The sequence below is a fragment of the Corapipo altera genome, unplaced genomic scaffold (assembly GCF_003945725.1).
Source record: "Corapipo altera isolate COAL_440 unplaced genomic scaffold, ASM394572v1 112, whole genome shotgun sequence".
NCBI classification, from domain to species: Eukaryota; Metazoa; Chordata; class Aves; order Passeriformes; family Pipridae; genus Corapipo; species Corapipo altera.
This window is the reverse complement of record NW_020884899.1, coordinates 11,006,729-11,028,895: the sequence shown is the minus strand read 5'-3', so window position 1 is coordinate 11,028,895 and position 22,167 is coordinate 11,006,729. Positions and strand designations below refer to the sequence as shown.

The 22,167-nt window shown below is 42.9% G+C and overlaps 1 protein-coding gene across 4 annotated transcripts in view; it reads right to left on the bottom strand.

The window, feature by feature from the left end:
• Positions 1-6,419: 6,419 nt before the first annotated feature.
• FGGY (FGGY carbohydrate kinase domain containing) overlaps positions 6,420-22,167 on the bottom strand; it is a 130,080-nt gene continuing 114,332 nt past the window's right edge. For all 4 annotated transcript variants that reach the window (XM_027649328.1, XM_027649329.1, XM_027649330.1 and 1 more), the window contains 2 exons: positions 7,789-7,850; positions 6,420-6,668 (listed from right to left, as the gene is read on the bottom strand). In XM_027649328.1, the coding sequence (XP_027505129.1) occupies positions 6,587-6,668; positions 7,789-7,850 (144 nt within the window). In that variant the 3' untranslated portion in view covers positions 6,420-6,586. The remainder of the gene's footprint in view (positions 6,669-7,788; positions 7,851-22,167) is intronic.

Genomic DNA, 22,167 nt, shown 5'->3' with positions numbered 1-22,167 from the left:
TCAAAGACTGATCTCATCGTGGCTGTGGCAATGGAACATAGGATAATACACTTTGCATTTGAGAATGCCTCTTTATCATTTCAGCGGCTTATAGAATTCTTCTCTTCCAACTCCAAAAACAAAGCTTAATATTATTACTAATTTCAGACTTTGCTAAGCAAAGGGATGGATTGTTTGGAAGCAATTAATTTACTTAAGTAAAGGATCTTTTTGCTACCCAGCCAATGGTACACACTAAGAATCCTGTTCTGCCACCCAAGGAAGGCAGAGAATCCACTGGACTTTATTTCAGTACATTTAAGTGACTGACATGACTAAAAAGGAGGAGGGAAAACAGTAACAGTTATGTGTGGCATTTGTTCTTCTGTGATGTTCTGCTAACCACAGTAAATTATTATTAATGAACTGAATATGTCAATCAAATTACTAATTTATTGAAGACTCTGTACTACTACTCTTCCAGGAATCACTCCAAATTTGGCAATCCAGTAATCACAGGGACTCCAGCTGTCCCAGCAAATTTTTATTTGCTCATTGCTTTCACATTACAAGGCACCACTTTTGAAATGTCCAAGAAGTCTTAGGATGACAAGAAGTAATAGATCCTCTCATAGTATACTGTTAAATTACAACACAAATTTGTGGAATGGGTAAAATGCACCAGAAAATTACAAAATTTGTATTCAACTATGCAAAAAAACCCCAACTTATTATAAAAATCAACAGTCCAATAATCACACATTTGTAACTGTGAAAGCATGAACTCAATTCTCAGAAGACAGCTTGTCTTTTTAATCATCAGCATAAAAATCCAGCTATTCCATAAAACTAATTTATATTGGTGAAAATCAGGAGTAAGACACACCAGTCTTAGGACTGATTCTGCCTAAAGTAAATCAGAAGTGATCCAGGCATAATTACATTGCTTTGCAGCCCTGTGAAAGTTTTCTAAACAAACAAAATCACAGAAGGTCCATATTAAACAATTCAGTAAGTTAGTTTCTAGCCATGTATAAAGCCTTTTTTAATCTGTTTACTGCTTTTTAAGTAAATCTTTGTGGTCATATGGGGGGAAATGTTCAAAGACATCTCATTACATGCTTAGTAAGTGTTTATTCCAGCCCAGGATCTGTTTAACAGGAAAGGGACAGATCAGATTTAGAGGGTCCTTCTGTCCAGGCTGCCCCTGATGTGGGCTCCTGTCTTTCCCCAGAGCATCTCCAGCCACTGGTAATCTATGTAAAACCATAATTCTCTGGATAAACGTGCCTGCTAAATGCCTTCTCTGAGGCTCTGAGCCATATGGTTGGGATTACAGCATTTCAATAGTTATTCCAAGTGAATACAATGATGAAGCATAGAATAGTGGAGGGAGTTATGTTCATAATTCCATTTATAAAGGGGATTTCAAGATTTTTAAGGCCCACATTCTGCACCACTGGAGCCAGAACCACAACCTTAGAGCAAGTGCAAGTTATATTTACAAGGAAGAACAAGGTGCAATAAAAACACATTTTTATCTTTAGGAAATGTACTTTTCCCCTAGATTGAAATGATGTTCACACAGCACAGCCCCTTGTCACCATTGCCAGTGTCACCATCCTCCGAGATCACGACGCATCAGTGGATCACCAACAGCCAGGACACCTCAGGAGAGACACCGTGTATTATTCTATGTTGTTTCATGTTTTTCTAGCACTGTTTTATAACATACAGGAAAAGGCGGCTTTGAATAGAACTCTTCCAGGACAAACAATGAGCACATGGCCTCAAAATGTGTTTCAAATAATACCACAGTAGTTATAGTTTCAAGTACAAGGACAGACATAACAACAAAGAGCATCAACTTCCCTCTTTCCTGGTCTGGTTAATTTTCCCTTTCCCATCTGTGAGTATGACCTAATGATACAGACTATTTGTATTTAATTTTGAGATCTGCAGAGTAGAAGCATCATGTACAAGCTTGGTCTGTACTGGTTTTGTTAGTTGTATGTGTTTAGCCAGGCTTTACTTTCCTCCACACACCATTATTTACACTCCAAAGCACTGACTCCTTGCAAAGCATTATACATGTTATGACTGTGTTTATAGAGTAGAAGTGCTCTCTGTAACGTCTGTTTTTCATGTCTTAAACCAATAAAACTTTACATTGGGCTTATCAAAACCATTCAGTGTAGATCTAAGTCTGCTGTGACTGAAATCAGCAATAAAACTTCTCTTGATGCCCTGTGGATCAGAGCTAAGGCAACGCTGAGCTCTCTTAATAAATTCCGCTCCGGTAAAAGTTTTATTTAAAAAATGTGGTCAACCCAAAGCTTTTAAGGAAGATTAATGTGGACTTATAAAAAATGTCTGATTTTATTATTAGTAGTAATTCATACAGTTTGTCCTGAAGTTTTCCTTTTCAGCTTCAGTTTGAACCATATGTTCAGGAAGTTCAACTGAAAAGCGATCCTTGAGCAATATTATTTTTTTCTAATTAACAATAACCACAGAGGTATTTTAGAGAAACCTACAGGCTCCCTCAGAAGGTTGTGGAGTGAGCTGGATTAAAACAGGATTTTGTCTATTTTATGAAAAATGCACCAAAGCACAAATAGGTCAACTTCAGAGGAGTCCTTCCTTTCCTCTACCAAACAAAGGATTCCACGTGCAGCAAATCTTAATTTCCACAGGGTTCTTTTGTGAAAGGCCTTGGAGAACTCTGGGACCCATCATTGCCCTGTCCACCTCACTGGGATGGAGCACAGACACAGCAGTGCAGCCACTGGATCACCAGACAGGATCTGGATCCAGTGGGGTAAAGCAGTTCCTGAAGCCAGGTGTGATGGCTGGCAAATGCAAAAGCTCAAGGGGATGCTGCAAGCTGGGTGCCAGACTGGGCTTATACAGACTGGGTGGGGATTTAGGGATAAACACAGCCATGGGCCCAAACAACTGGTCTGTGAGTGCAAACAAAACACATCAGTCACAAAGGAAAACCCCTCACTTGAACAAAAACAAGAGTAAAAAGCAGAAGTCAGAGCAAGGTTCATAAAAATACTTTTGGGCCAAATTTAACATCCCCAGTCCTTGTACACACCACGTAACCAATGGCATCAGGACCATTGTTATACTGGATTTCAAGCATGGTTTATCTCATATTCCCCCCTTTCCAATGACAGCAGACAAAGTAACTCTGAGTGCAGAAACCCTGCACAGCTTACAAAAAACTACTTGCTGGTTATTTTGAAGAACAAAGGTAATTGTTCAGTTCAACAGAACAATTCCATCCCAGTGGCAGCTCAGCGTTGTGCTGCTGTTTGCACTGGGGTCCTTGTCAGGTTTGATCAGTTTAATTGTTGAGAGGTTTTGTTTCCCCTAAGCTGTCACACTGCTCGCTGCCCCAGGAGCTGCAAGTCAAGCTGTGATGCTTCTGATCAGATGCTGTTTGTGCTTTGCTGTTTTTGCTGTTGGTGCCAGCCCTGACATTAGTGTGTGTCACCCACTGCTGTCACCACGCGTGCAGCCTCATCTTCCTGCCCTCTTTCCTGAGACCTCTCTATGTTGTACTTGGAAATCAGCAGTTGTCTGGGTAAGAAGAATTGGAAAGGATGTGACAACTGGATTTTCCAGAGGTACATCTGCTCCTTGGCAGTGCCTCCTGGTTTTGTCTGGGATAACTGTTCCTCACAACCCTGAAAGCCACACTGGATCTGGACAACTCGTTGATGGAGCAGCAATGCTTCTGTCCACAGGGTACCTGTATTCCTGAGGGCTTCAAACACAATCCAGGGAGCTTCAAGAATAAGGTGTTATCCACAGGGAAAGAAACTGTGGAAAGGAAACCCTCCCTTGGTTGGTCTGTGTATCTCTGTACATATCAGTGTAGAAGAGCAAAGGCTCCATTTTTGCACAGCCACTTTGCAAAGTAAAAGGCACAAGCAAGGCCTGTTCCTGACAGGGTGTAAGATATCACCAAAGCACATCCTTCCCCTCCTGTCACATCCTGGGAAGGAGCCTGAAAGAACTGTGGAGTCTGTTTTAACCTACAGACTAAACCACGCCCCGTGGAGGGGAACATTAATTTTTAACCCAACACAACAGCATTAATGAAGAGGAACAATCACTTAGTCGTACAGTTCCTGTGCAAAGCAGGGCGAGACTCAAGGCCTCACAGCCTACACTCGGTGCCAAATTCTCAATCCAGGCACACACCAGTGCAGCCATTAAGACCCAATTCCCAAAAGGATTCAATGTCAGGCAGAATATTTTCTTTTCCAAGGTCTGGGGCAGTGGGGATCCCTTTTAGAAGTGTTCCTCTGGATACTGCACAATTGAACAGCATAGGGGCATTCACGCAGCACAGAAAGGTTCTTCATTCAAGAGATTTGAATCTGAAAATTCTTAGAGACACATTGAACTGAAACACTGCAAGCATCAGGATGCAAAATAACCTATGTCATGTGAATACTCAGTTTGCAGATTACCTGTATGACACGCTGCTGTTCCTGACTTTTACCTTGTGAAGAATCTTCACCTGGGGGTGTCTCGTGGATTTTTTTCCTCAGAGTTGCTGTTTGCTCCTTTGGAACCACCATATGCTTGTCTTCTCTGCAGGATACTTGGAGCAGCTGATGACAGGGTGGTTCCCCTTCTTTTAAGTTGCATGATAAACATCTGTCAGCAAATTGCACCCAATGGGTGAGGGAGGCAAGGCCTGGGCCTGACTGGCTCCAGTTGGGCCCTTGGGCAAACTTCACCAAACAGTGAACGGGCTTCTCTTGGACTGGGGACATGTGTGATGGGTTTGTCCCTCTGCTGGTGACATGGGCTGGATCAAGACCCAGCAGTGCTTGGCACCACCAAGTGACTCAGTGTGAAACCTCAGAGGGCAGTTTTACACTGTGCACTTGCTAAACTATCTCATGTTGCATTTTTCTGTAACTTCTCATCATCCAAAGAGCCTAAATTGAAAGTGCCTAAAGCCAAAAACAGAGCTTAACATTAAAATGCCCATCAACCTGCAGCTGAAGAGTGCTAGAACTCCTGAGCTTTAACATTTTACATCTTGGCTCAATTTGAATTAAATTTTAATTTGAGAACTTGACAAGCTGTACAGTTTGCTAAGTCTTGCATAACAAAAGGATGGTCAGACAACCTCACTGCAAAATCCTGTACCAGTGTTTGTGTTATCACAGCTGATTTCCCAGACACTGGGATATGGATTTCTTACAGCTCTGCAATGGGAACAGTCAGATTTTAAAATGCATAATGTGAAACTGGTAGTAACACTGTCCTGCAACAGAAATGCAGCTATAAAGTACAAGTATTACACGGGGAGAAAAGCATTAAAAAGCCATGTAGGAAATGTGAACAAATCTCCCTGTAACTGTTTTGTGCAAGCCCACGTAAGGTACAGAGATTCCTTGAACTTTGTGCATCTACATTTTACACCAAGCCAGTCTTACTGTTTGTTTCCTTTCTAAACTCCATACACTCCTTGGTACCAGTTCAGCCTGAGGAATCAAGGCCATTTTGATGATAATGATATAAAAAGCAGGAAGTTTATGGAAACTTTGCTGAAGCTGTTGGTGTGTGTGTTTGTATTGAGCTGCAAAGAGTAGAAGTGCTGGTACAGTACCAGCCAACCCTGCACATCTATCCCTGTACAATCTGCACATTTGCTATCCATTTGGAGTCTGTGAACTTCTTTTCTACACATTAATTGTATATTGAAATAGATACATTAAAATTTATGAATATTTGTTGTTTACAACACACTGGTCTCCAACTGCTTTTCCCCTCTCTGTATTCCCAGCTGCCATATTTTATCATGCCCTTGAGCTGTGAGCTCTGACACACCACCGTGTCTCAGTCATTTTCTTGCTTGTTTTACTCTTTGTGTTGTGATGTTTCTTCATTTTATTCCCATCAACTTTCATTGTCTTTAATTATGTCCCTGAACTTGTAAAGCTGTTTCTCCTAACAATGGGTACTTTGGAAATGGCAACAATTGCTTTTCCATGAACTACAAGGCAGGAAGTGCATTGTTTCTTTAAAAAAATTACCAGATGTTTTTCAGGACTAACTATGAACATAAAAAAAAAGCAGAAACTATTATTTTCCAAATATTCCAAGTCCAATTTTTTTATTGTGTGACTTCTGTTTGCATTTAACTGGGAATTGCAGCCTATGCCAATGCTAAAGAATGAATTTCTCTCAAGCTAAAGGTATAACATGGAGTCTACCTACATGAACAGTGACTCTGTGGACTCAAGTCCATCAGAGTGAGTCACGTTGTTCCTTGTGCTGTTCCCGCCAGTCCAAATACAAGCGCTGGGGTACCTGCAGATGGTTATCTTGTGTTCTCTGACTGGAACAGATGAATATTCCTTGTCCCTTGGGTGCAGGGATTATTGACAGGAAATACCCAGTGCTTCACAGCGAAGTGAGTGCATTTTATTTCTCATTAAAAATTAAAATGTATACTTTAAATGATAAAAGTATATTTTTAATATGGACGGTACAGTAAGAAGAAATTACCCACATCACACGTGCCTGGAAATTCATTATCCCTGCGGTTCCCAGACTACATCCCTTGGGATCACGAGCTGTTCATGATGGAGCGATACTCCTTCTGATGTTCCACAAGCTTCAAAAATACTTCATATTTCTTGTCATAAAATCTGTGTAAGGAAGTTAATTTCAACAAAACCCAAGATTTGAAGATCTAAACCCCCTGTAATACACATGTTTACTGCCTTCCCTCAACATCAAAGAAACTTTGACTCTTCCCTAATTACACCTTCTGCCGGGATCAGAGCCCTCCCTGTGCGCTGCCGGAGCACAGTTTCCACCCAAACGAATTATTTCAAGCTGTAATTACACCTTTTCCCTACAGCCAGCTTTGTTTCTCAGGCAGCTTTTCCCCAGAGTTCTCTGCCGTGAGAGTGGGGAGACACTGGCACTGCACAGAATCATTCAGGCTGGAAAAGCCCTCCAAGTCCAACTGTTCCCCCAGCACTGCCAAGGCCACCACTAACCCATGTCCCCAAGTGCCACATCCACATGTTTTTTAAATATCTGCAGAGGTGAGGACTCCAGGGCAGGACAACACTTTCCATGAAGGAATTTTCCCTCATATCAGTCGAAGTCTCCCCTGATGTAACTTAGGGCCGTTTCCCCTTGTCCTGTCCCTTGTTCCCTGGGAGCAGAGCCCGATCCCCCCGACTCCACTTCAGCCTCCTGTCAGGGAGTTTGCAGAGAGCCAGAAGGTCCCCCCTGAGCCTCCTTTTCTCCAGGTCGAGCCCTCCCACCTCCCTCAGCCGCTCCTGGTGCTCCAGACCCTTCCCCAGCTCTATTCCCTTCCCTGGACACGCTCCAGCCTCTCAATGTGTGTCCTGCGGCGAGGGGACCCCCGTGTCCCGCCGTGTCCCTGTCTCCCGTGTCCCCCATCCCGGTTCCGGGGCGCGCGGACCCGCTCCCGCCGCCAGGGGGAGCCCGCGCGCCGCCGCCCATGGAATATGGAATCCTTAAAAATGTAACATAAATAACCCTTAAAATATATTATAGTCCTTAAAAAAAACCATAAATAACGCTTAAAATATAATATAATCCTTAAAAATATAACAGAAATAATTAAAACTTAATAGAAATAATCCTTAAAAATATAATGTAAACAATCTTAAAAATATAATGTACTATGACACTTAAAAAATCTGGGTGCTCAACACTACTGTCCTTGAACAGGGATATAAAGAGATACACCCCAACTTTCCCAGGGGAACACAACAATCCCAGTGTTACCTTTTGTGCTCGTGGTTGGGTTGCACAACTCTCCCAATTTTCCCCATTTTCGCCATGGCCTCCTAGGAAAAGACAAACACAAACTGGAAAAGCCTGTTTTGGTTTAAAATACTTTTTGACGAGAACAAGATGTTTCAAAACCAATCGGAACATTAGTGATGTATTTTGTTTCGGCTGCACGGGCCAGATGGCAGCAAATATGTTCAATCCCATTATATAGTAGTCATGAGAACAAAGCACTGCAGACCCCTCATCACCAAAATCTGTTCCTCTTTCTCACTGGGAGTCCCAGGCGGAACAGACTTATCTTTTATTATTTACAGTAACCAAAGGAAATGTTAAACACTGTGTACCCAGAGGGGAGTTTCTCAAATAAAATGATACTGTACATCAGATCCCTTAATGTATTCTGAAAGTATCAGTTGCCTGCAGCAAGGGGGGACTGGAGGGTGCTCCAGAAGCTAAAGGTAACCTGGAAAGGCCTGTTCTGGAGCCCACAACTTCACTCACACTCTGTGAGAGGCAAACTCTGATCCTCCTCTGCTTTTGGCCAAAACAAAGTCAGATTTTGCAGAACCCCCTGGAGAAGGAGTCTGGGACAGTCACTTAAGGAAGGGAGAGAAACGAGTAATTTGGTTCCTCTCCTGATCTCTGTGAGATTCTGATTTTCCGTAGATTCTCCTGAACAACCCTCCTGGAATGAGATACTAACCACTGAAGTTCACAGGGGACCAAGCTCTCAGGATATGGTGGTGTCAGCAGGCACTCCGTGATTTCACAAGGAGCATCAAAGCAATAGCTTTTAGATGGAAGAATGTTAAAAGCATTAAATATCAGGATTCAAGACTCAGTGTGTGACTAAATCAATGTTCATAGTTTCTAAGCATGACCCTGAAACTGCTCTAATGTAGTGCCTAAGAATCAGGATGACCCCAGAGAACAGGCAGCCTGTGCTGCTGCTGGAACCTTCCACCCAACTGCTTCAGCTGCATTTTTAGAAGGGTTGGATGATTTTACAGGCTGTAATATCTGCTGTAGTGAAATCCATGCTTTCCACTAATCCAGCACTTCACAGCCAAGGATTTCCTAGAACTTTAGAAGTAGATGAGCAACGTCAGCACAGTGTCACAGCCCAGGGCAGGCAGGGAGGCTCCAAGGATAAGCTCTGACTGACTGAACCTGCAGTATTACCTGGCATGTTCTGGGAGTGTCCTTTCATCCTGTCAGTCCAAATGTCCCACCAGAACATGGAACACCTACTTTCTACTTTTGTCAACTTCAGGGTGTCAATACTGGATGAAATCGTGGTTCTATAGATGTAAAAAGACTGCCAGTGTGTGCAGTCAGGATTTTACTCTGCTAGGGCTGCTGATAAACTACCAGGGAATATTTCTGTGCTCTCATATGCCCATTCTCTTTCCTATGTGCAGAGGTTGATTGTACTTTGATTCCCCAAGAAATACCCTTGAAATAACACTTCCAGTGAGATAGTGTGTTCCTTTCCATGGGACACGTGAGCCTGCTGGCACTGAGACTCTGCACACCCGCCAGATTAAAATATGGGCATGGAAAGGTTGATATCCTTCCCAGTAAGAGGAACAGGCATTTTATTCGCTGTTGTTTAATAGGTGATGCTGACAACACTTAAGCATTGTCCCTGTTTACAACAGTCAGTCTCTTACAACTCCATTACATGGCCAGCTGGATTTAGAGATACCAAAAAGAATGAATGAAGACACAGAAGAAAAGCCTACAAGTAAATGCCAATTCCCTCTGTTACAATGGATACTGATTTTCCATTGTGTCTTACAGAAAATGTAAGGCAAAGCCCCTTGCAGCCCTTTCTCTCACTAATGGAAGAGTCACCTCGCTGAATGGAAAAAAACCCAAGACATGTAAAGGGTCTAAACATCCAATCAAACTGAAAGGGAGGGATGGACTTTGCCATTCGCTGCTCCCTGCACACTCAGGCCTGCCTGGGCAGTGTTAAGAGACTGGAATACAAACAGCACCATTCCCAGGATATGTCCTGCCTCCGACATAAGTGCTCCACACACTCGTGCTGTGCTTTACTCTGGGGCCTCTTACGCCTTCCAGTGCAGCACAAGCCCTGCTGCTGCTCTGGGCAGTCAGCCAGCTTGGAGATAAACCCATCTCCACACAGGTTTTATTTTTACGCTGTTACTCATCAAACCCCAGGTCTCCTGGGCTGATCCAGGAGAGAACAGGCTCCCCCAGGCATGGGAGGCTGAGGGCATCCCGGCTCTGCACTGCAATCCCACCTGGCTCAGGGTCCCTCCACATGTCCCCCCTCCCCACCTGTGCCTCCACTGCCCTGCTGGGGCCCAGCTTCCAGACCAAGTGCTTTGTAGAGTCTTCAAAGGGTGAAACCAAGTCTCCACAAGGCTGCTGAGAGCTTCCCACACTCCCTGTGAAGTCTCCCCAACCCTGAAACCCCTGTGCACAGATTCACCATCCTCTGTTGGGCAGCAGGAGAGGGTGTCACCGCTCCCATGGAGAGGTCCCTAAAGGAAATCTGGTCCCTCAAGGCCTGATCTAAACTAGGAAACAGGGCCTGGTCCCCTCATCCAGCCGCCTTGAGCTAAGGAGGAAGGTGCCCAAGCAGTGTTTCCAGTTTATCTGCTAAAATACTTTTGTGTTTTTAAATCTACAGAAAATACCCAGATCCTTGAGAATCCACAGCATTAAAGTCTCACAGTAACTACCACGGTTATGTGGAATTAACGTGTCAAAAAAATACACAGCCAGCAATTTTCAACAACTCACCCATTCTATGTTGCTCAAAATATCCTAAATTAATTCCCTCTCTTAATTCACATTTCAGTTGTGTGTTTTTCTGTGTTTTAAAGTCAGTTTGGTCATTGTTAGTTTGAACAAAAAACTTTACTCCCAGAGGAGAGTCTTTTCAACAATTTTCTGGGGACAAAGAGGAACAGAACATTGAAAATATGAATTCATAATGAAATGGGAAACAAAGGAACATTAGAATTGCATTACTGAATCGAATCAACCTTGTGCACTGCTCTGTCTCCAACAAAGCCTTAAATATAGCAAAGTGATAATACTGCCGTTCAGAAATAGTTTTTTGGAGGGTTGACATCCAAATCCATAATTCCAGTCACCAAGAATTTCACAATCTTAATTTGAATGACGCTCTATCTTCTTTGTTTGCCAGTCTAGACAGCACAATGAATATAGTGATTTAAAACACAATGAATTCTCTCTTAAAACAAAATATTTTGTAAAATTGCTTTTTAATCATTTCTTTTCTCTCTTTCCATAAAGGCTATGCTATAAATAACCCCTGAAAGTTCGCATTTGATCATCGTTTCTAAAGGCTGGGCAAGAGGCAAGTGAAGGGTTTACACAGAAAAAAAGAGAGGCACTGTGGAGCAGGAATAAAGGGATGCATTCATGATTTCTAACCTTTTGTTGGAGTGTCAACACTGAGACAGATACAAGGCAGTAAACACTCTGCTCTCCATGGAGAGAGTCAGTCCAACAGGGTTACCCTGCCCGGGACAGAAGGAACAGGCCCAGGGAACCAAACTCTCCAAGGCCACCAAGACTCCAGAACAAGGTGCCATTTTGCTGCTGGGAAGATCATTCAAATCCACTTGGTCCTGGTGGCTGAATTCAGCTCTCCAGCACTATCTGGGGCAGGGGATAAGTTGAAAAATCCAGGGTAGAGCCTCAACAGGCAGTGGATCTCCAAGGGAATCCCTACTGGAAACCAGGGAAAACCTTGTCTCCTGTGGAGACCCTACTTTGACACAGCAACTAAAAGCTGGACATTTCAACTGGTTTCCCTTCAATAATGGGAAGGAAAAGGTTTTTAACCCTGTGTGGCCACAGTGCAGCAAGTTACTCCGTCATACCAGGAGGCACCAGGACAAGCCCATCAGCCTGGCATGGGAGCCCACAGGAGGAGCCCACAAGGAATAGCTTTAGACTGGGAGCCTGGTCTTCTCTGATTCCTTACCTCATGGGATCCTCCAAGAGCTGCCTCAGAGCACCCAGCACCATCCTGCCCATCCTACAAGAAGAGCCCATCTTCCTTGGGACTACAGAGGGAGCCATGGAAGATCAGCCCACTTGTGAATAGTCTCCAAGTTTTCAGTAGTGACCCAAGGACTTACATGGCTGAGTATTACTGAAAATAAATGGGATGTAGGCCCTTAAATGAGAAGTCAGATTCAGGGATGTCACTCTTGGCTACAAATGTGCAGTAATAAAATGCCATTGAAATGAATGAGCTGGGAACATCAGTCCCTTTAAGAAACTGGAGGGTTACTTTACTTAGGTACTTTAAAATTGTATCCAAAGTTAGATGGATATTTCCAGCACAAGTACAATTTCCCAGATGTGTTCTCTCCACTTAAGTAATTTCAATAATCTCAAGAAATGTTTGGATTTTTACCTGGCATAGTTATTAACAATAAAAAACCACATATCATTTAAAGCTTTCCTGTACAATTTCAGTGGCTGAAAGCACCTGGCTGCACATACAGCAAAGCACCAAACTGTGGGGACACGATGCTCCCACTCAGGCCAGTCTCGACTGCCCAGTGTTCCTGTACAGCTTTCCTGTCACAGATCCAGCAGCAAAGGAAAATAATGTAAAAGTTGCCCTATTCACAATAGGCTGAAATGCAGGAACATTCTTCCCACCAGACCTGTGCTGACTTGAGGATTCAGCAGGTGTAACAACCTTCAAACTAACAGACTTTCTTTACACTTCTAGTCCTCACAACAAATACAATAAATAATGTTATATATAATAATTTTAACTGTTCTTTGTCAGTGAAGAACCTCCCTCTCACTCATCTCTATTCCACACACATAAGCTCAGACTAACAGATGCTCTTTACCATCATTTTAAGAAGTCCAGTCACAGATATATTTGGATTTGAGAGGAATAAATAGATTTCTTGAAATGCTGATGTTCAAGAAACACTTCTAAATTTTTCTAAGAATTTTAAGTAAGGCTGCTATTTCTTTATAGGCTTTTATTTAGGGATTGCTTGGTCCATAGCCTGGAGATGCAAAATCCATCTTATCTACGCTTACAGGAGTTACATGAATGTATTTCTGTTACACAGGCCTAGCAGAACATTACTTTTTAGTGGTATATGACTGCATGAAGAAAGCATGTGATGGACCATATACAATATTTTTCTAGTGGGTTTTTTTCCCCCCCTTAAATTTGTTTGAGTTATAGGGGCAGATCTTGGCAGCATGCACAAAGCCCAGAATCTGTAACTTAATTCTCTGTGGTATTCTGAATGGAGCGAGCCAAGTTTTAAAACACATTATGGATAAATATTAGAGCTGAGCAAAAATTTCACACCTAAGACCAAAGTGTGAAAATTTGGCTTTGATTCATTTAGTGAAAAGGTGGAAAATTTCACACAAGTTTGTATTTTCCTTTTGCTCTGATCCAACATTGATTTCTGGGTCCACATCAAACCTCAGAGAGAAAAAGTGTTTCTGTCTGTCTGTGTCTGTGTACGTGAGACTGCAGAGAAGGAGGGAGAAGGAGATGGAAGGATGGAGGTCCAGCAGGACACCAGCTCAGGACTTGAGTTCGAATTTGTCTTCCAGGAAAAGTCACTGGCCTTTTGAACCTCATTATCCATATGTTCAGTAACAGCACTGGTCCATCTTAGAGAAATAATTTATACATTAGTTTGTTGCAAACTGTTACTGTTGTGGAAGGGAATCAGGCAGGTAGCTTAGAAGAAGCCCAGCATTATTCTACCTTTCAACCATCCAATCTGAGTTGACAGAGGCCAACTGGATAGAGCCTCAGTACTGAGACAAGGTGGTTTTCTGGTTCAAACACTGAATCAGGATCCATAAAGCTTCCACAAATTCCCCAAGTTATTTGGGACATGTAATTTACTCTTTTGATTTTCAGTGATTTTTCAGTAATTCCTCTCTCTGAAATAGGCTGTGCCCTGTTTCCCCAGTTTGCTTTGTCCCTAATTTTGGACTGTGAGTGGTACATGGAGTTCTTACCCTACTGCATCCTCCACATCTCACTAAAGCACAGATCACTCAACCTGTCCTGTACCATCAGAGCACAGCTTTCACTCCTTAGCATCAGGGACAAGGACAAATGGAAGAGAGCTCCTGAGAGCAGAGACAAGTGCAGGTGAGGACACAGCACCACTTCTACCTCCAGAGCACTGACTTTTCCTCTGCCTCAGTGGCTACAGGGTGCCAGACAGGCTGTGGTCACTGAGTGCCCCACAGAGCTCCAGCCAGGCTGGGCAGCCATGGGCACAGCCCTAAGAGGAGCAGCAGTGGCAGGGCAGCTGCTGTGAGGGTGCCTGGCCATGCCAGCAATGATATTAATGACTTATTCCACAGCCCAAATTTAGAATGGGACGAGGATCAGCTATGACTGCCACATCATTTATCAGCTGGAAACTATCTTTGGGTCTAAGCTCCAGCCACACTGCTACTAAATATAGGTTGGTTAGTTGTTGATTTGCCTCTGCCCTCCCCCAAGTTGCCTTTGACTATCAAATAATTAAGCAGTTTGCTTTGTGAGGGCTCCGTTGCTGGCACCTCTCAGTGCCCGAAGCTGCCTGGACGCCAACTTGACGGCTTAGCAAGGGTTTCGGCTTACCCAGGCAGTGGAAAGGGCCCAAGTGTTCAGCTCCTGTTTCAGCCTCACAGATTGCTGGCACTGGGTGCCATGAATCAACAGTCTGGGGGCAACATCCAAGCAGGCTGGGGCAGGGTTTAGCTGTTCTTACCCTGACATGAGCTTGTACAGCTTATCCATGTGAGTGTTCACTCCCCAGAGTGTGTGTGTGGAGATCCTGGGGCCTCTTTGCCGATCCCACGCTGTGGGTGGCAATGCCACAGCTGGCACAGGCTCCTGACTCCAGCACCACCTGGCACAGACAGCACACTTCCCTCACCCCCTTCTGAGGTGGAATAAATTCGTTAACCACACACAGCATAGCTGTCAGAGTAGACTGAGGTTTGTCCGTATAAACCACATGAAAATATATCGATTTAACCCACTTTTTAGGCTTGGCAATGTTATGCTGACAGGCAGCTGTGTTTAACAGGACACGAGCTCACCTGGGAGCCATGAGATTCCTCCATCAGCTCCCAGTGTAGGGCACTCCTGTAACAGCCTTCTCCCAGCTTCTGGGGATGGAGTAAACTAATCCTGGCACGCTGCTCCTCTGCACAACCTGCAACAAGTTGTTTTGCTTCTTTGGCTCCCTTCTCCTTACAGCCTCAGCTTACAGCACCTGTCCCAATGCTTTTACTCTCAGTTTTAGATGGTAGAACCTTTGGGGCAGACAGGGTGGGTGTGTGGTTCCACAGACATGCATAACAAAACAAAGCAGTTCTCCCCTGTGAGGTGGTGAGGCCCTGGCACAGGGCGTTCTGTCCAGGGAAGTCTTCCAGGCCAGGTTGGACAGGGCTTGAAGCAACCTGGTCTACTGAAAGGTGCCCCTGCCCAAACCATTCCGTGATTCCACGATTTGGACAGGGAAGGATAAAACAGAGAAGCCAAAGCATCCACACAGGATATCCTGATGCCTGGCTGTGACTTGACACAATATTTAGGTGAACTGCACCACTTCCTTCAGGATGCAAAATTCAGATTTATTCAGCTGATTTCTTTCCACGTTCACACTGAACATACAGCTTTCCTCGCCTTTAGTCACTGAGTTCAAACTTTTATTTGCCATCTGGCAATGGATTGGGATTTACTGGGGGGAGGGGATAGGAAAGGGGTTTTTTTTCTTTTTTTTTTTTTTTTGCATCTGTATTTGCTTTATGAGCTATGGGTAAGGCATCATTTACACATGGGGACCTGGATCGGGTTCTCTCAATTCTTTCCATATGTTCACTTATGCTGTCAAAACATTTTTTCGATCTAATTAATCTGTCTCTCTGTTCATTTCCCCACTCAGTGGGTTTGAGCATTTTTGGGGTTATCTAGCAGGGATTTTGTCATAAAACCAACTTCTCCCTATACTTTGCTTTAGGGTTACTCCATCACAAAAACAAAATTATTTGCAACATTTCACTCTAATTATTTTTTCTCTGTTTTCAGCTCTACCTGAGGAGACTTTCCCTTTCCCCTCATCTTTCAAAAACACTCTTTGCTGTGCTCCAGTGTCTACCTAAGGTTAATGAGGGAAATCCCTGCTGTGAGTTTTCATTTGGGATTATTTTTTATGTATTTAATCTGATACATGGTTTACTATTAAAAAAACTGTACCTCAGAAATATGCTTAAATTTTGCTCAATCTGGACTGCATTTGGGAAATCACCCTGGACAGGGGCTCATAAAAAATGAGAGACCTTTAGAAAAAAAGTCTTTCACTACTGTATACGAAAGGTTGAGATGTTAAACAGTAGGTAAAACTTCATTAAAATATGAAGAAAGCATTTCTAGGAACCTCAGAAATTCCATGTCCAACAAAAAACTGAAGTTTAGTTTAAGAGAAAACTGGTATTTTATTCTGAAGCAAAGCCCAGAGAAGGCAACTGTCCATGGCACAAGGCATTTGCTTTCCTTGCCACGATTGCTACAGAGAAAGGGTCAGCAACCTTTTGTAGCAAACTGCTCCAGAAAGTATTTTTCTTTCCCAAATTAGAGGTTACAAGTGACTAAACTAAGTGAGGCTGAAGCAAGGCACACTCATCATGGCAGCGGGTGATGACCTTTAAAGGTCTCTTCCAACCCAAACCATTCTATGATTCTAGGACCAGCTGATGATATTTTTTCTATTAAAAACTGAACATCCTTTCTTCTTCAGGGCTGGAAATCAGAGGCAGCCAGGGATGAGAAGCTACTGCTCTCATTTGCTCTTCTGCCACTAGAACTGTCCTCTAAGAAGAGTGCTGTTTCTAAAAAAGCACTTTAATGCTGGATACATATTGCTAAACAATTTCAGGAAGCTCTTGATTCCTTAAACACCTGGGAAGCCTGGTCTGACAGGTGGGATGGCCAGTCTGTTGCCAAATGTGCTCTAACAGCAGCAAGGGAGACTCTCAACTTGCCCTGTAGGATTCTGTGGACATAGAATTCAGGGAGATTTATATGAGAAACTGTAACAGTCACATCAAAATGGGTGTTCTGCTCCCCTCGCACCTAAAAACTTTGGCTTGTATCTCTTACAGACCATTGGGAAATGGTAAATACAGTTTTCTTTATAATTAAAACTTCTCTGTCAGCAAGAGCCTCTCTATATGCAAACCTGTCTGTGCACTGCAATCACATTTATTGCACAGAAAACCTGTAGGCACCAACTTGAACAAATTAATTTGAAATAAACTATTCTTGCTGATAAATTTCCAGCTACCCTTACCACCACTCTGGGTATCTGACATTTTTCTACACAAAACCAAACTCAAGGGCTATAAATCCCCACCTGCCCCAGAGCCACAGAAGAGCCTTTGATGACAGTAATATTGCAAAACCTCTCTTAATGAGCAAATCCAAACCTGCCACCCAGAACTGCCAGGGAGCAGCACAGAATCCTTCCAGAGGGATGTTCTCGCAACACCCAGCCAGTCACTATTCCTACTTTTACTTTGTTGACCCATCCTATTTCCCAGTTTTTAAGAATCCCCAGTGAGCTGCACCCTGTGGCTCTTGTTTCCAAGCAAACCTTGCCCTTTCAGTCACTTCAGTGAGAAATCTCACTGCTCCTGAAGTGCTTATGGGGGAAAACTCTTCCCAGCACAACTTCTGTGACTGTAAGGAGGGCAGCTGGATTCATTGGCTCCCAAATTTCAACCCTGGACAAGTCACACAAGCCTTCTGCATCTCAGTTTCTCATGTATTCCATGACAATCAATAACACCACTAGACTAATATCAAACACTCAGGAGGAAAACCTGGCCAATGTGGGACACAGCTGAAGTAAAAACACTTTGTGCTTCACAATTCAGCTGATCCTAAGAATTGAGCCAATTCCTGCTGCTGAGGATCTGTCCTTTTATTTAAAGACAGCAAGCTGGGAAAAGAGATGAATAGCAGAGACTCAAATGGCTCATGGAGCTTTTCACTGGTAGGTCACCGAACAGAACCTCAGCGAGGTCAGTGAGTGTTTGGAGCTATCATGGTGTGCCAGCTTTTTATAGTGTCCTTTGCAAAGGGGATTTATTGGTTTCAAATTAATTTCTCTTCTATGCAGCTTTCACAACATGAAACCCTCCATTGCTATAGCTCAGTCACTGTTAACCCTTCACAACACTCCACAAGGGAAGCTGCTGCCACCACCTGAACACTTGCCTTTTAAAATCACACTTGAAGTGTCTTAACTGTGAACTGGGGCTGGGTGACCTCAAAGAGCCTTTCCCAGCCGTGGGTAGAGGCACAGCCCTGCAAGGAAAGTTGCAGTGCAGCTGCACATACTGTTCCTCACCCGTGCATAAATTGGGAAAGGCAGAGCCTGCTCTGCGGATTGTTCTTTGCTCCCCACGGGGACTCTGCAGCCTCTGCTCATGGAGAGAGATAAGTGTGTGCTGGCACCACCATGGGCCTATTCTTTGCAGAAAGTACTTTCTGAAAGCAAAAAAAAGCAAAACAGAAGAAGCAAAAATGAACAACTCCATCATTATCTAATGTGCTGAGATCTCGGCAGAGATCATCTCAAAGATCCATATTGTTTACAGCAGCTGATGAGTCTCACAAGTGCTGGAGCTGTGCTCTCGCTTAAAGTGCTAACATATTTACAGTTTTCAATCCTGTCCTTAGCACTTATCTGTCATTTCAAGATGAATGCTCCTTTTGTACAGCCTAATCACTTGCACGAATACTCCACCAGCTCAAAATCCCAGATTTGTTTCGCTTTTCCATTAGCAGCAATTCCATACCTTGGAAATTGCTTAATGGAGCGAATCTGAAAAAAAAAAAGCTACTTTTTGTTCAAAGGTATTTCTTCATCTGTGACAAGTCTAGAGTGGGGGGAAATATATTAAATTACTTTTATCTGATGAAAGTCTTAATTTTACAGTACACCTTTCTAAACACACTTATCCATTGTTCTGCTCTGGCTTGGTTATTGGTATTGGAATAATTAGTGAAGATCTATATAAGATTAGACTGGTTCAGCAACAGATCTAACTAAATCCTTGATAAGTAGCCATTTTCTCATGCTCAACAATCTTTATATATAATATGTAAAAAACTTGGTACGATCCCATTCTGTGCCCTCCTCTCCCAACAAACAGCAGGACCATGTGCAACTGGAAAGCTGTCAGTCATTTTTACAGGAATAGAAGGAATGTGGGCCACTCTACAACTCAGTAACTTAATTTAAAAGAATATAACCCAGACATACAAGAAAAAGGATACCGTTCTAACAAGGAGGTCTTATCCTGCTGAATGTTTTAGATTACACTCCCTGGGTTACTGGCCTATCACAAACAAATTTCAGATGCAAACTGGAGAATGCTCAGCAAAGCAATATGCATCTGTTTTTTCTGGTAATACTGGTCCCACTGCAGTCAAAAAAGGATAACAATTGATTTTCAGAAGTCTCCAAAAATGTCTTTAACTGCAGTTTAGAAGGTTCCATACTTGAGCAAAAAGAGCACCCAGTCCCTCAGTTACGTGCTGGACAAGGCATGAGATGTCTAAAACGACAGGCCTGAGAATGAAAATGCTGCTCTGGAATTAGCCTTTGTTGTTCCTAAGGAATTGCCAATACAAACCATGGGTGAATTTGTGCTTTAAAGGATGTGGTCAACCATTCCTGCCCAAATATTTTCAGAAAACAAGAATTCTGCAAATAAAGTGCATTTTTCACATTGAGCATTTCGGTGCAGATGTATAACACAACCTTTAAAAGTCCTGAATGCTGTAAATACTAAAAATTGATATAAAAATCAGAGCTGTAGCCATGCCATACTACATAGGCCATCTTTCATATTATATTCATAGCCATGTAAATTATCACAAATAATAAAACTGCCGTTCTAAAGTGAGATTTGAAGTCAAAAGATGTTCCAACTATGTGTAGCAGTGTTGTCAGTCTCCAGCCTTTCCATTCTGATTTATTTTAATCCCCCAGAGCAACACCATTAACATCATCATAGATTTTCATTGCACTTTTCATTCGATCACCTTTACTGTAACTATAAATTCCACCTCTGAGGTACTTAAACATCACTAAATCTGCTTCACAAATCAGATGGATTAAGAGCAAAGCTAAACAACTTGCCCAAAGACATAGACAGAATCAGTGCTGGAATTGTGAATAAAAACTACTTACTCTGACTCTCGAGTTAGGTAACACGTTGTTTTCTCATTGCCAAATTCTGCTCTTATTTATACTGAGGTAAACTCAGAATAACTTAGTTATGCTGCAGTAGTTTATGTTAGATTTGAACTAGCACAGAGTGTCTCCCATTACCAGGCTGTCAATAAGAACTACTTTGGCAAACACAGATTTTTTTTTTCCCTGTGTCACTAAGAGATATGCCACTACATTTTACGTGGTATTTGTTTGATCTGGAAAGCCAGGCAATTCAGTCCTTATCTACAGGACATTAAACAAGCCTGTGATTTGAGGTGTCTAGTAGTTCTGGGCATCCATATCTGTTCACACTCAAGGAGTTACAATAGGAACAGGGATGCTGATAAACCAAGAAAATCCCTTCTTCCTTAACCCTTACTACTAATGCTATAAAAAATCCAGCATGGGTGGAATATGGGTGAAAACCTCTCCACCTACTGCTGTGTTGCAGATATAAGGTAGCATCTACCCATAGGAGGGTTCCCTGCTTTCTAAAGTTGCACTCCAAAGAATGGCAAACACCATTGAGACAGTTACAAAATACATCAAAAAACTGTGGATGGGAGGAAAACTGGGCAGAGAAGTGGAAAGGCAGGGGAATGACATGCTGGTGTGAGGGAGATGCTGTGTAATTAGCCACTAGAGGGAACAAGAGTCATGCTCTTAATTAAGGTGCAGCCACTTTTAGCAGGGGGTCTGAGGGTTATCCTCGACCAGAGAAGCTGGATGAGGGGTTTGAATCCTTTCCCTGTAAACCTTGGATTGGGACAAAGCTTTTTTGCTCTTTGGCTGTGTTTCATTTTCCCCTTTCAGATCTCCATAGGTTTTGGCACAAGCAGGGAACAAGACTTGAAGAATTCATAGACCTTTCATATTTTATAGCTGCAATTAACTATTTTTTTTGCACCTGAACCACCTGGTAAAAATATTTAAACAAAAACCTGGGAGGAAAAGGGAGGAGACAAAGGGAGAGGATGAACAATAAAATAAAAATGGTAAAAGAGGCAAAGCTGTATTTTTCAAACAGTGTACACTTTGGGGTTGGTTCTTTTAAAGGAGAAGGGAAGAAAAATCACCTGCAGCTCATTGCAAACAGTGTGAGAAATGTGGAGTGTTGCTCTGCTGGTATCATTAGACAGAGACAGTGATTGGGAGGGATGGCAAGGACCTGCATCCCCCTCTTGCCTGCTGACCCACTCAACTGGAGCCACAGGAGAAAAATGAATGAGGCAAAAAGTAAAAGCCCTGCTTGGGCCACTTTTTCTCTGCTGCTGCTGAGGACACAGACCTATTCAACAGCATGGCTGGGACTGAATCGCAGACAAACAATCTTTTTATTACCATAAAAATGACAAATAAGTAATAGTTACAGCCTGTAAACACAAGACTCAAATTAAATAGAGTTCTAAGTGGCAAATGTAAGTGGAAGCAGGATCCCACTCCTATTAGAGCCGGCTCAGGCTAAGGAGTATCAGATGTTACTTGGGCCTTAGAAGGCCTGAGACATAAACTGTGTGTGTAAGAGAAAAAGAAGTCAAATGACTCATGACAGAGTTTGTTTTAACATAAATGACTTCTTCTGGCTCTTTGCTTTTAGAGACTTGCCGTTTTCAGACCCTGCACAGCTACCCCAGGCAGCTGGCTCCCTCAGCCTGTGCCCTTCATTTTGTGTACAAAATGCTGGCATTTACAAACTCATATTCCTCTGGCTGAGGGAGGGCAGTTTATTTTAGCTCTGTGATCAGTGCCATCATAAATCTCTCCTCTTCCAGTCCAAGAACACTGGCACAGCCCAATCAGGGCTGGAAATGTGTGGATATGCTGTACCCATAAAGCAGAGGACATGCCACAAGGCTTTACTGAAGTCTACAAGCCTTGAGAGTGGAGCTGAGGTGAGGGATCAGCACAAACCATCCCTTCATCCTTGCTTTTTATTATGTGAGGACAGGGGTAAGGGACTGAGATGTGGAAAGAGTTGGAAAAGAGAGAGAGAGAACAAAAGAAGAGGAAGAAAATGGAAGAGAGAAGAGAAGAGAAGAGAAGAGAAGAGAAGAGAAGAGAAGAGAAG